At 42.4% G+C, this 15,164-nt stretch overlaps 1 protein-coding gene across 21 annotated transcripts in view; it reads right to left on the bottom strand.

Annotated features, from left to right (window-relative positions):
• The window catches only part of MYCBP2 (MYC binding protein 2), a 181,723-nt gene that overhangs the window by 104,192 nt on the left and 62,367 nt on the right, over window positions 1-15,164 (bottom strand). For all 21 annotated transcript variants that reach the window (XM_070751329.1, XM_070751313.1, XM_070751316.1 and 18 more), the window contains exons 31-37: window positions 13,965-14,239; window positions 11,677-11,898; window positions 9,520-9,711; window positions 8,343-8,549; window positions 7,060-7,191; window positions 3,046-3,224; window positions 1,492-1,634 (exon numbers count right to left, since the gene is read on the bottom strand). In XM_070751329.1, the coding sequence (XP_070607430.1) occupies window positions 1,492-1,634; window positions 3,046-3,224; window positions 7,060-7,191; window positions 8,343-8,549; window positions 9,520-9,711; window positions 11,677-11,898; window positions 13,965-14,239 (1,350 nt within the window). The remainder of the gene's footprint in view (window positions 1-1,491; window positions 1,635-3,045; window positions 3,225-7,059; window positions 7,192-8,342; window positions 8,550-9,519; window positions 9,712-11,676; window positions 11,899-13,964; window positions 14,240-15,164) is intronic.

Here is a 15,164-nt window from a genome sequence, read left to right as displayed (position 1 = left end):
TTCCCTGAGCTTGGTTATTTTCTTGCAGATGTTTCATTATTCCTGATGATGCACCGATGATACTTTATTTATTTATTTATTTGTTTGTTTGTTTGTTTGTTTATTTATTTTGTTTGTTTGTTTGTTTGATTTGTATGCCGCCCCTCTCTGAAGACTCGGGGCGGCTAACAGCAGTAATAAGACAGCATATAATAATAATCCAATGCTAAAAACAATTAAAAACCCATTATTATAAAAACCAAACATACATACAGACATACCATGCATAAAATTGTAAAGGCCTAGGGGAAAAGAGTATCTCAATGCCCCCATGCCTGGCGGCAGAGGTGGGTTTTAAGTAGCTTACGAAAGGCAAGGAGGGTGGGGGCAATTCTAATCTCTGGGGGGAGTTGGTTCCAGAGGGCCGGGGCCGCCAGAGAGAAGGCTCTTCCCCTGGGTCCCGCCAAGCAGCATTGTTTAGTTGACGGGACCCGGAGAAGACCCACTCTGTGGGACCTAACTGGTCGCTGGGATTTGTGCAGCACTGATGATGCTACCAAGTTTAGAAACATAGAAGTCTGACGGCAGAAAAAGACCTCATGGTCCATCTAGTCTGCCCTTATACTATTTTCTGTATTTTATCTTAGGATGGATATATGTTTATCCCAGGCATGTTTAAATTCAGTTACCGTGGATTTATCTACCACGTCTGCTGGAAGTTTGTTCCAAGGATCTACTACTCTTTCAGTAAAATAATATTTTCTCATGTTGGTTTTGATCTTTCCCCCAACTAACTTCAGATTGTGGCCCCTTGTTCTTGTGTTCACTTTCCTATTAAAAACACTTCCCTCCTGGACCTTATTTAACCCTTTAATATATTTAAATGTTTCAGTCATGTCCCCTCTTTTCCTTCTGTCCTCCAGACTATACAGATTGAGTTCATGAAGTCTTTCCTGATACGTTTTATGCTTAAGACCTTCCACCATTCTTGTAGTCCGTCTTTGGACCCGTTCAATTTTGTCAATATATTTTTGTAGGTGAGGTCTCCAGAACTGAACACAATATCTTTTTGTAGGTGAGGTCTCCAGAACTGAACACAGTATTCCAAATGTGGTCTCACATCTGCAAGAAAACAACCAAGTTGAGAGAGTACCAAGGACACCCTCATGTCAATCCTAAACTGCAAATATTCTCCTTTATTGGAGCAATTCAAGCGAACTGGCCCGAACCAGTAGCATTTCACTCCTGCTCCATGTCTCTTATTTCCCTGTTTTCAGAGATCATTAACTGATCCCTGGTGATGACAAAGCTAAGCTCCTAGTATTTTGCAGTTCTCCACGTGGAAAACATCCAAGCAAAAAACTCTGACATCCTCTATTACAAAGGAAGCCAAGGGTAATGCCTTCTGCTGTGGCTGTTCTTTTTTTTTGCTTGCCTAGATGATGGGAACAGATTAAGGAACTGAACAAATTCATTCCGAGTTTCTGAAGATCATTTACAACACCTTCTTACCATCTACAGCAAGAGCTCTGTGCAAAAGATCTTTGGCCGCTCGGACCACCGCGCTCACAACAGAAAGTGCTCGGCTACAGTTCTTATCTTCTTCGTTGGCCTTGTTTAAGAGCTGCGATTGCAAATCTCCATCATACTCGCTTCTGAAAAATGGGAAAAAGTCAGTCGGAGACGTTTTAAAACAAACTAGTACCATAATAGACTCAGGTGTGGGCACGAAGTTTCGACGAGGTCCCACTCGTCATCTTCAGGCTGGTGCTTTCAGGTTTGTGCTAGGGCAAACAAAGCTCTAGCACAAAGCCAAAAGCACCAGCCTGATCATGAAGAGGAAGGGAGACTTCTATAGATCTATTTTGGGCTTATTTGCATTCATCAGGTAGCCACACCTTTTTACTGGTATTTGAACCCGGGGCCTCTGTTTTGTGTGTGTATCTATATATAAATTCAGCAAAAAAACCATGTGACACATACAGACAGAATTGTCGGCTATCAATAAAATTAACTGCCTTGGAAATGGCCCTGGGTTGGGCCAAGAGGCAAATAAGGAGCTGTGATGTTCCTTCGATACACCAGGGTGATTCGACACAAAAATATGTAACCCTTCCCTGGTGCAGAGCTGAAGGGTTTGGATACTGTAGCCTAGAGGATAATTCTCTGCCTTACAAGGCAAAGGTTGCAGGTTCAAGTCCCAGTGGGTATGGCTAGTTGATGAGGCCAAAATAAGGCTGAAATAGATCTATCCTAGTCTCCCTTAATTTTGAAATTCAGCAAAAAAACATGTGACATATATATATGTATAGATAATATATATTAAGTAATAATTTTGTCGAGTCCTTCCTTTTCATTATCAGCAAAAATATGCTACACCCACACCCACACCCATATACACAAAGCTAAGAGGCTGAGATCCTGTGGCCTAGAGATTAATTCTCTGCTTTATAAGGGAGAGGCTACAGGTTCAAATCTCAATAAGAGTATGGCTAGCTGATGAGAGGAAACAACCTTGAAATAGATCTATACTAATCTCCCTTCATTTTCAATTCAGCAAACACACACACACACTTATATTTTCTTTAACGACCATGTAATTCCTTGCTTGGAGGAGGCAAGCAAAGAGGATGGAGTCAGGGCAACTGAATGGAGTTGAGCATTTATGGGCTTGATGCCCTTCCTGATATCTATGCAGAGTTCACAACAAATATTTTGTCTTTACGTCTAGAGAGAGAAATATCTGCTGCCGCCCAGGATTGAACTCTCAACCTTCTGAGTGGAAGGCAAGCATCTTCACCTCCAGGCCACAGCACTGCAGGCAGGGCAAAAGAAGATGCTGATGTATTTCCCTTTTTGCAAGATATTTTTGCTTCAAATATTTATGCAGCGCTACGTACTCCGCGTTCTTTTAAATGTTACCCATTGCCTTTTGGGAGTCAGGTGGCTTCATAATTCAGTAGGTATATAAAATACACTTTCCTACCAATGACTAATACATTTAAACACATTTATCTTGCTTGGGTTTAAAGATAACACCCCATAAAACTCATTTGCGATGGGTACCTATAATAAAGGATCTGTGGGATTTGGCCCCGGGTCTGATTGGTGCCGTTGCTGCTCAAACTGCAAGTGCTGAAAGTGAAAGTCACGCCATCTGGGCACTGGACAGTGGTCATTCCTCCGTCTCCGTTTGCTGTGCGACTCCCGTAATTTCTCAGACGGACGGCGTACTTCACGTTCTCCTTCAAACGTCAAGCCAGAGGGAACCAAGGTCAGCTTTTTCATTTAGTTTAGTACAGCAGAGTTTTAAAGATAGCATTCACGTTTTTAAAATGTGAAAAGGGGCTATTTTAAATTCTGCAGCTTGCTTACTCAGCCTGGACTTTGCTGCCTTTCCATAGAGGAAGAATAAGGTTTATACAGCACCCATTAGGCTAAAACATCACCCTTCAGCAATATTCTATCTCAAAGTTCAGTGTTATTCTTGCTTGATAACTCCATTTATCATGAGTCTTACTAATCTTTGAATTACATGCTTTCTGTTATTCTACTGGAGCGTAGTTAACATAGAGAGCCTTTTCTGCAGTGGTCCCTTCTCTGTGGAACACCGTCCTTTCGGAGATTAGAACAGGCCTGTCCCTTTTAGCCTTCTAGGAGGCTCTAAAAATCGGGTGATGGGCTGCCAAAACTTTTATTGCCACACTGTGGGTGTGGCTTATTTTGTGAGTGTGGCTTGATGGTCATGTGACTAGGTAGTGTTGTGGTTAGCTCTGGCCCAGCTCCTGCCCCAAGGACTGTGGATGTGGGGGAGACATCCACATGCTGCAGGCCTGTTTTGCCCCTGGTGGAATCTGACGATGAAGGCTCCTCTGACCAAGAAGACATGAGTGACAGGGAGGAGGAGAGTGTGGCAGACAGCTCAGAAGGAGATTTATTTATTTTATTTATTATTTAGATTTGTATGCCACCCCTCTCCGCAGACTCGGATCAATTATCTAGCTCCTCCTTGGATTCAGAGCAAGAGTTAATGATACAGCCACGCATGCGGAGAGCGATGCATAGGCAGCAACAACTGAGAGATTATTATCAAAGAAAATGAGGCCACCAGTGGTTGGGTGGGGCTGTGGTAATTAGTGAGGCTGCTATAAAGAGCAGCCTGTGGGTTTGGCCATTGTGGAGGATTATCTGATCGTTGTGTTTCGTGCCTGCTTTACTGACTTTGACCTTTTGTGTGCTGATTTTTCCCCACTTTGAAACTAAACCAGAGCAAAGTGTGTTTCACTTTGTGAAAGAAGAAGGACTGTGAATTGCCTCACAGCTGCAAGCTAAGTATCACAGAACTGATAAGGGACTTGTACAAATTACCAGTTTGTTTGGAGACCAGTGTTCTTTGCTATACCAAAAGAGGGCTTGGTTTAAGTGAATTTTCATTATAAAGAACATTGTTTTGAATTTTCAAACGTGTGTGTGTCTGAAATTTGTACCTGTGAATTTTTGGGAGGCGTCTACCAGAGAGCCCGACAGAACAGGTAGGAGTGGCTTGCTGGCCCTGTGACCAGGCGAGGGTGGCTTGACAATCATATGACAGGGTGGTGGTGGATTAAAGATCATGTGACTGAGTAGGAGTGGCTTACCTGCCATATGACTGGGTTAGAGTAGCTTAGTTCATATTTTTCTCTATTTACAATGATTCATAAAGCTTTCTAATCCAGGACTCTCTCTCTTCATATTAGCCAATTCATCCAGAATTACTGGTTTATTTCAGCCCTGCCACAGCCACCTCAGTGGAACAAGCTCTCAAATATGCCCCACACTTTGATCTAATCTTTCAAATAGTTTATGATTATGTTTTCCAAGTTCCTTAGATTTTATGCAAGCTAAAATCAATGTATTCAAAACCTTTTTCTAAGGAATCAAACCACGTCAAACTCTTTGCAAAACTTTTTTTAAAACTGTATGCTTGACTCTTTTTAAAAGAGTTCATTTTTTTCTAATATTTTTAAATATTATGTATTAGTATTAACTATTAGTATTAAGATAAGGCAGCTGAGTTAAACCCTGACTTAGTCATGTTTGGCGTAGATCTATTTAAATAATTGGGAGGAGCCGGGGTGGCACAGCCGGTAGAGTGCTGTACTGCAGGCCACTGAAGCTGACTGTAGATCTGTAGGTCAGTGGTTCAGATCTCATCACCGGCTCAAGGTTGACTCAGCCTTCTATCCTTCCGAGGTGGGTAAAATGAGGACCCAGATTGTGGGGGAAATATGCTGGCTCTGTTAAAAAGTGCTATTGCTAACATGTTGTAAGCCGCCCTGAGTCTAAAGAGAAGGGCGGCATAAAAATCGAATGAATAAAATAAATTAAATATTACATTTATGAAAACGTTCTGGGATTAATACACTGCCATAATGTACATTTCTCTAATTCTTTGATACAGTGGTACCTCGGTTCTCGACCACAATTCATTCCAGAAGTGTGGTCGAGAACCGATTTGGTCGAGTACCGAATTAATTTATCCCATAGGAAATAATGGAAATTGATTTAATTGGTTCCCAGCCCCTGTTGACTCGCTGGGAACCAATTACATCTATTTTCTTTATTTCCTATGGGATAACAAATCTGAGGAGCTCTATAAGCACTCCAAGCTGCAGGAAGGGTGGGGGCGGCTGCAATCCCGGCAGCTTCGGTGGGCTCCTTTCCTCAGTGCTTCGTCTTGTTACCTGTAGGCAGCTGCACCAACTTGCTCCTTTCTGCCGGCGGCAACAGCGGCAGCTTCCCTTCAAGTAGCAACAGCGCCAGGAACGTCACGTAATAAAGGGAAGCTGCTGGAGCGGCAGCAACTGCTGAGATGGCTCCGGCGGCTTCCCTTCATCATGTGACGTTCCAGGCGCTGTTGCTCCTCAAAGGGAAGCCGCCGCCGTTGCTGCCGGCGGGAAGGAGCAAGTTGGTGCAGCTGCCTACAGGTAACAAGACGAAGCACTGAGGAAGGGAGCCCCCCGAAGCTGCCGGGATTGCAGCCGCCCCCGGCGGTAACATTTCGGATAATGAACAAAATTTTCTGTGATTGTTCGGTGTCCGAATTTTTGTTCGGATACCAAAGGAAATTTTTGCTGAAAATTTTGTTCGGTATCCGAAATGTACGACAACCAAGGCATTTGAGAACCAAGGCACCACTGTATTTGTATGGGTCAGGCACACATGCATAGAAATATGCAGCAAACAGTGTATATCTTCTGTGCTGTTTGGCAAATTGCTGGGAGGAATTTCCTTGTTTTCCTCCCCCAAAACTAAGGTGTGTCTTATACTCCGGTGCATTTTATACTCCAATAAAAAACACTATGTTTTGAATTGTGAGCTGCCAAGAGTGGTTTGCTGAAATCGGCAGCTATAGAAATAATAAAATAAAAAATAAATAAATAAATATAATATAAAATACACAATAATAAATTAAAAAGAAAAGAAAAAAGAAGAAAAGAAAAACCTGGGAAGGACTTTTGGTCATGAAGACCAGTTAGAGTTGTCTGAAACTATATACAGTAGTACCTCTAGATACGAGCTGCTCCACATGCGAGTATTCCAAGTTACGAGCTGAGACGCGAGCAAAATTTCTGTTCGACACCCGAGCTCAAATTCGGGATACGAGCCGAGCGTCCACTAGGTGGCGCAAGAATTCCATTTTTTCCAGTTATCTCCGTGCGAAAAGCCAAATCTAAATGCATTCGTTCGAGATACGAATTGATCGACATATGAGCTCGGCTCTGGCACGAATTAAACTCGTATGTCGAGGTACCACTGTAATGCTTAAAATAGACAAATTCCTGGGACACTTAACACATCTATTTTGCATAATTCTGTAAACCAAAAGATGGAGCATTAATTTTGGCCTGCTGTATCCATTTTCTCCTTATGCTCCCAGCTACATTCCCTGCACCATAAACAGCTTAATAAAAGAACAGTACTGCCCTTAAGGAATTGGCTGATCAGAAGTGAAGCTGGGAATTAACTTGCTAGGTGTTAGATGTGTTGCATCTTCAAGAGATTTTGGATTCCCACGGGAAAATATATTGCTGCATTTACCTTCAGTGGAACGACTTTGTCAAGTTTAATTTCCGCCATCTCGCTTGGAGAATCGTCTGTGGTATATGTCCCTTTGACTAATTCTAGAGATGTCCATCTATGGGAATGAGTTGAATCTCCTGTATGATCACTCTAAATTTAAAAGATCGTTTTAATGCAGCTATAGCGTTAATAAAAATAATACAAATGAACATTATAAACATCAAAATTCCCATCCTACAAGCATATGTTGTTGTTGTTGTTTTAAAAAAAGCTTAAAAGTGCCATGGCTTCCACACAAATCCACAGCAGAATAAATTCAGTGCAGGTGCTAAAAACGCTTCTATGGATGAACAATTTCTTCCTTCCATTCCCACACACACCTGTATACACAGAAAGGCATGAAAGAGATTTATCCTATTTATATGAAACATAGAAACATAGAAGTCTGACGGCAGAAAAAGACCTCATGGTCCACCTAGTCTGCCCTTATACTGTTTTCTGTATTTTATCTTAGGATGGATATATGTTTATCCCAGGCATGTTTAAATTCAGTTACTGTGGATTTATTTACCACGTCTGCTGGAAGTTTGTTCCAAGGATCTACTACTCTTTCAGTAAAATAATATTTTCTCATGTTGCTTTTGATCTTTCCCCCAGCTAACTTTAGATTGTGTCCCCTTGTTCTTGGGTTCACTTTTCTATTAAAAACACTTCCCTCCTGGACCTTATTTAACCCTTTAACATATTTAAATGTTTAGATCATGTCCCCCCTTTTCCTTCTGTCCTCCAGACTATACAGATTGAGTTCATTAAGTCTTTCCTGATACGTTTTATGCTTAAGACCTTCCACCATTCTTGTAGCCCGTCTTTGGACCCGTTCAATTTTGTCAATATCTTTTTGTAGGTGAGGTCTCCAGAACTGAACACAGTATTCCAAATGTGGTCTCACCAGCGCTCTATATAGCGGGATCATAATCTCCCTCTTCCTGCTTGTTATACCTCTAGCTATGCAGCCAAGCATCCTACTTGCTTTCCCTACCGCCTGACTGCACTGTTCACCCATTTTGAGACTGTCAGAAATCACTACCCCTAAATCCTTCTCTTCTGAAGTTTTTGCTAACACAGAACTGCCGATACAATACTCAGATTGAGGATTCCTTTTCCCCAAGTGCATTATTTTACATTTGGAAACATTAAACTGCAGTTTCCATTGCTTTGACCGTTTATCAAAGGAAGATAGAAACATAGAAGATTTCACAGGAAAAGGTTGGATTTGTTCTGTCTGGGCGGTTCGTACGTACATCGTCCACCAGGACTTCGAGTTCGTATTCGTGGATCCCACCTCCTCCGTAAACCGAGAACCCGACCACGATGACTCCTGGTTTGTCCACGGAGAAGCAGATGGCATCTGGGGAGCCGTTTCCAGTGTTCCAGCTCCTGCCCTGGCTGGTTTTTGTAAATCGATTTGGGCTTGACTTGACAGAATGCAGGGAGCCGAGTCCATCGGCCTGGAGAGAGAAAAGTCAAAATTAAGACAAGATTTTGACTGCAAAGGATTTGAGGTGGGATTAGGCTTCTGGCGTGACAATGAAGGAAGTTGCACAGCCATGCATTTTTCAAAGTCTGTCCATCTGTTTAATCTTCTCTACAAAAATATGACTTGAAACTGACAATCTCTTAGTTTAAAATGCCCTGGCAAAACGCAGGCAAAGCTGAAGCATTTTATTTCTGGAATAAAATAAATCAAGGTAAAATCATCATCGGAAAATGATATTTGCATAGAATATGGAAATATAGGGCTTCCCTGAAGTTCTCTTAGAAGACCCCATGAGCAAAATAGTATGCTGGAATTAGGCTTACAGCTGCATTTATAGCCATTCTCTCAACAACAAAAACGAGTACAAGTGCACTAGAGTGCCTTCCGTCCCCTGTCCTATTGCTCTCCTATATCTCCTATACCTTTCTTCTGTTCCTATATCTCTTCTTCTATTCTTCCATTGATATGTTCTATTACTATATCTTCTTTTCTATTCTTTCTTAGATATATTTTACTATGAGTATCTCCTCTATAACCTTCTTCATGTATTTTATTATGTGTATATAGATATATACCCACTAAAACCCTCATTGTGTATTGGACAAAATAAATAAATGAATGAATGAATGAATGAATGAATGAATGAATGAATGAATGAATGAATGAATGAATGAATGAATAAATTAAAAAAACATTTCACAAACAGATTAGCAGATTTTGGAATTAATTTCCTTTCATTGTAACAAAGAAAAGAATTCACTGTTTATTCTACTGTTCCATTACTTCACTACTGTCACATTTACACTTTTTTTCATCTTTCTGGTTTTTATTGTTGTAAGCCACCTAGATTAGCCCCACAGCAAGATAGGCGGCAAATACATTTCACAAATAAATGAATAAAAGTGAACCAAAGTTAGGTTAGAGTTGGTGAGTCTTATTACCTCAGACCCCAGTGCAGAAGCTGTGAGCTCGTTCACAATACTCGCAAGCAATCCACAAGTATTAGAAACCAGATGTGCAGAGAACAGCTCATTTTCACGCCTCAGGCTATTTCTCACAGGTAAAACTACAATCACCAACATCTTCTCGAGGACCTCGCGAAAACTTGTCATTCCAGAGATGTTCTCTTCACACTGCAGAACCAAAGATGCACACTTAAAAACTGATGGTCAGAACCTCTGTAGAATCTAAAAGCTGCTATGATGAACAGGTCTGAAAACTATCTCAAGCTCCAGAGGAAAATTAATATTAATTAATATTAATGTTATTAATGCAGCATTTGTGCAAAACATAAAGCACGAATGTGTATACAGCACTCCTTGCCCACTGCTGAATCAATGAAAACAAACACCCAACTATTCTTGAGAGAAGACACTAACTACAGTTAAAGAGTTCTTCTCCCTTATGGGGAAAAAATATCAGCTAAATGTCAAACACAGGAAAATCAGGAAGTCAAGCCAGTTCAAATGAATACTAGTTTGTTGCTCTCGCAACAAGAATCTGAACTGCTAACAGTCAAAAACAAATTGGTGGTAGTTAAAAGTCAATGGAATTCCAGGTGGTCTCTTGCGGCAATGCAAGGATTCCAGACTGATGATGCATTTGACCCCTCCACCAGGCTCAGCTTCATCTCCTATACACTAACGCTATAAACCAGTGATGGCATGGGTGCCACAGGTGGCACGCGGAGCCATATCAGCTAGCGCGAGAGCTGTTACCCTAGCTCAGCTCCAATATGCATGTGCGTGCTGGCCAGCTGATTTTCGGCTCTCCCAGAGGCTCTGGGAAGGCATTTTTGGCTTCCGAAGAGTCTCCGGGGGTAGGATGGGGGAGGGCATTTTTGCCTCTGGAGCCTGGGGAGTGCGAAAAACGGGCCTACCAGGCCCAACAGAGTTTGGGAAATTGGCTGTTTTATGCTTCCAGAGGGCCTCTAAGGGGGCGGGGGAGGGCATTTTTGGAGCCTGGGGAGTGCGAAAAAAAGGTCTACCAGGCCCATCAGAGTTTGGGAAATGCCGTGTTTTATGCTTCTGAAGTGGCGGGGGAGGCCATTTTTGCCATCCTCAGGCATTGAATTATGGTGTGGGCACTCATACATGCGTGATAGTGTAGCTGCCATAGCATAATGTTAGGATAGGATTTGATATCTGGACTTCTGACATAAATGCCTCATACACTCCGACTTCATTAGCCAGAACAGGACTGTATATAAAGGTCACATAGTGAGTCTGCATTTCTGGTGAAATCTGCTTAGGAAGTGACTGGCCATAAAACGGTTCAAAGCAACTCTCCTCGAATAACAAGATGTGTCAGCAGGATGAGAACTATGTGATCAAAAGACGCAATTTACATTGCCTGGGGTAAACAGGACGAAGGCTGTGATAAAAGACCTTGCTTTGTGGTAAACAGGAGATAGCTGTATTAACAACAAAGGGTCCCAGGAAATTGGCCATGAGAGACATTTGCTCAGTAGAAACTAGTTACATGCCATATGGAGATGGGAAGGACTCGGAAGTTGTGTCATATCTTAGAGTTACGTTATTGGATGTTTGTATATCACTTGACATGTACGTGTAATCATTCCCATTTGCATATCCCCCCAATAAAAGGAGGTGCACAGCTCAATACTGTGTCATTTCACCCAGAGAGAGGTGTGTCCAAGTCTTCTTTCTAGGATTGGCGTTCGTGAGTGACCCCCCCCCCCCCCCATGGCTGGGGTCCCTCTGAAGACATCGTCCCCCTCAGGGACTTTGCTGCACCCTCAGGTGTTGGAGAATGCGGGCATCATCAATTAAAGATACAGCACTCAGAGAGGTCAGGGATGGATTCCTTCTTGATAGCACAGAGGTCTTCAAACTTAGCAACTTTAGGACTTGTGGACTTCAACTCCCAGAATTCTCCAGCTGGCATAACTAGCCGGAGGATTCTGGGAGTTGAAGTCCACGAGTCTTAACATTACCAAGTTCGGGGACCCCTGTGATAGCACATGTGCTTTCAGGACCCGAGGGAAAAAAGATTTGCCATCACTGCTATAAACAATTGTGAGGATTTACTATGACTTGTGTTGGCCCTGCCAGAGCACTTCTGTAGCAGAGACATACCTGACTTAGTTTTTCCATGTGCGCCACCAGAAGAGGAAAACGATGGGCCAGAGCGGAGTCGTTCTCAGTACTGGCTTGTTTTATTCCCGAACACAGCAAGGCCTCTCCATCGTAAGCAATAGGGAAGATAGAGGTGAGCTTCACAGAGGTGTGGCACAGTGCTGACATCACCGCCGCCAGCAGCCTGCTGCTTGACGTTTTAAAGTTGGCTTCCTGGATGTCCTGGAAAAGCAGCAGATTGGGGAAAAATGAGGGGCTTCTGGCTGCCAACAGGAGGGATTCTGCTCTGTTGTCTCTCGCACGGCTGTGTCAACATGACTTGGGAAAGCTCGCAGCAAAAATGGAGAAAGCGATATGTTCTGACATTAATCAGTGGAATGGCTTTCCTCAGAGGTTGTGGGAGCTCCAACACTGGAGGTTTTTAAAAAGAGACTGGACAGACACTTGTCTGAAATCTATCTATCTATCTATCTATCTATCTATCTATCTATCTATCTATCTATCTATCTATCTATCTAGTCTGTCTATCTATCTATCTATCTATCTATCTATCTATCTATCTATCTAGTCTGTCTGTCTGTCTGTCTTTCTGTCTGATCTATCTATCTATCTATCTATCTATCTAGTCTGTCTGATCTATCTATCTATCTATCTATCTATCTATCTATCTATCTATCTATCTATCTAGTCTGTCTGTCTGTCTGTCTAGTCTGTCTGTCTGTCTGTCTGTCTTATCTATCTATCTATCTATCTATCTATCTATCTATCTATCTATCTATCTATCTATTTATCTATCTATTTGATTTCATTTGTATGCTGCCCCTCTCCAAGGACTCGGGGCGGTTCACAACCTATCAAGTTCTGTTTCAATAACTGCATTTTTCTTGGAGAAGTTGATGGCACGATGGAATAAGGTGAAAAATTATATCTTAAGTAGAATTTATGACGACAATGTGAAAAATAAATTCCAATCACTTTTTGTATGTAAACCAGTGTTTTTCAACCAGTGTGCCGCGGCACACTAGTGTGCCGTTAGACATGGTCAGGTGTGCCGCGAAGCTCAGAGAGAGAGAGAAAGCAAGAGAGAAAGAAAGCAAGAGAGAGAGAAAGAAAGCAAGAGAAAGAAAGAGCGAGAGAGAGAAAGAGAACAAGAGAGAGAGAGAAAGCAAGAGAAAGAGAACAAGAGAAAGAAAGCAAGAGAGAGAAAGAGAACAAGAGAGAGAGAAAGAGAACAAGAGAGAGAGGAGAACAAGAGAGAAAGAGAACAAGAGAAAGAAAGCAAGAGAGAGAGAAAGAGAACAAGAGAGAGAAAGCAAGAGAGAGAGAGAAAGAAAGCAATAGAGAGAGAGAAAGACATAGAGGGAGGTATGGAGGGAGAGAGAAAGAGCAAAAAAGATGAAGGAAGAGAAAGAAAGAGGGATGGAGAGAGAAAGAAGGGAGAGAAAGAGGGGAGAGAGAAATTGAGCGAAAGGAAGAGAGAGATAATTTTTTTGTCCAAACTTTTTTTAGCCCCCACCCTCCCCCCGCTCAATGTGCCCCAGGGTTTCGTAAATGTAAAAAATGTGCCGCGGCTCAAAAAAGGTTGAAAATCACTGGTGTAAACAAATGTAAACCGGAGCTAAGGAAGAAATTGAAACTTATTGTAAATAATATAACCCCCTAAATGGTGGTGAGGTTTTTATTGGTATTGGGCACATTTTCTTTTAAGTATTTTTTGTTTGTTGTTACTTTAGTAAATAAACCAATTTACAAAAATTATTAAAAAACCGCATTTTTCGGAGTATAACATGCACCTTAATTGGGGGGGGGGGAGGAAAATATGGAGGAAAATCTATCTACCAGGTATTCATCTGGCTAGCGTCCTTAGCGTTGTCAGCTTCAGCACATTGTTTTATCCCCTGGTTAGGGCTGCAAAAACCTTTTTCAGAGGGAACAGCAAAGAAAACAAGCCTGCAAACACTTAGGCCTGAAAAAAACTTTGGAGTAGCAATGAAAAAATCCTGCAAACCTGGAAGATCGTTAGCACTTCATTAAAGCTGGAAAAAAACCCCTCTGAAAAAGCTACATTCAGAGTATAAGACGCACCCAAATTTTCAGCCTCTTTTAGAAGGAGGGGAAGGTGTGTCTTATACTCTGAAAAATACAGTAATGCCTTGCTCTGCACAGAGAAGGTAACAATTGCTTATTTGGGGCCAATCTGATGGAAGAATGCTATTCAGTGGTTTTGGGAAACAGGCTGATCTTTCCAGAGCGTCACTTCAAAAGCCAAAGGAAGGGATTTGTAGTACCTGATCCAAGCAGTTGAGTAAATCACAGAGGCAAGCCCACTGCAAGGCCGGAGTGGGATAGAAAGAGTGAAAGCAGGCCGTGAAGGTATTGTGGCATTCCTGGAGGGCAGCTTCCAGCAGGCTCAGGGGCTGAGTGAGGTAGCCTTGAGGGTCGTTGTCTAGCTTGATCATGCAATGGTCCACTCCTTCCGACAAGATTTTTCTCAGCAGGGTCCTCGTCTTCCCAATGCAGTCTGCGAGCCTGCTGCTTTCTTCCACAACAGCTTTAGCGGTGGCTGCAAAGAGCGGTAACAAAAGGGACACTAGGAATGCAGTCGTGAATGATATTTATTAATTGAGATTACATTTGAACCAGAATTATTATTATTATTGGGAATGGTCGATACAAATATTAAGAAGGATGATAAATATTTAATCATACGTTTGATTATGGCCGCTAGAATTTGTTATGCTCAAAATTGGAAAAAAGACTCCACGCCTACCAGTTTTCTGTCTGGGTTCCCCCCAGACGTCAACACCAACTAAAAAGAGTATCTAGACACGCTGGTAAAAAGCAAAGTCATTTTATATCTTTGAAAACAAACACAGATAACAAAAACTGTTCTTACAAACTGGAATGCTATGAAGCTTCGCAGAAGAGTCATGACGGCCAGACAATACAACAGGCTTCTTGCTGGCACACACACCACTGTAGATAATAAAACCCACGCCTCCTCCAAGTTTTCAGCCTTCGAAGCCACAAGCCAGAATCAGAGACGCCAAGGATCGAAGCAAGGTCACAGGACTCCCAAAAGATAACTCTCCACAATACAGGAAGGGCGGGCCTGCCTTTTCAACCTTTCTGAGGAGAACCACACCCAAACCCAGCTGTTGCCTATTAGGGGTGGAAATACCTGGCTAATTGTCCCCTTCTTTGTGCTGCCCTTCTCTGCCTCATATCTATGATGGCTTGTGCGTTCTCATCTAATGACTCCAGGCTACTCGCTAGGGAGAGCTCCCCCCGGGGGTCTCAGGCTGTTCTCCCTCCTCCTCGTCCTGACATTCCTCTTCCCCGTCTGCCTGTTCCTCCTCCTCCTCCTGTTCCTCGTCCTCCCCCTCTGAGCATGGAGCCGGCAGAGTTCCAGCCGTTCCCTGAGGAGCCTCAGACTGAATCACAACACCAGTATACATATCAAAAACAAAATAATGAAACTAGCAGAA

This window comes from Erythrolamprus reginae, chromosome 4, assembly GCF_031021105.1.
Source record: "Erythrolamprus reginae isolate rEryReg1 chromosome 4, rEryReg1.hap1, whole genome shotgun sequence".
Lineage (NCBI taxonomy): Eukaryota > Metazoa > Chordata > Lepidosauria > Squamata > Dipsadidae > Erythrolamprus > Erythrolamprus reginae.
The sequence above is the reverse complement of the archived record's forward strand: the minus strand, read 5'-3'. Positions and strand labels throughout refer to the sequence as shown.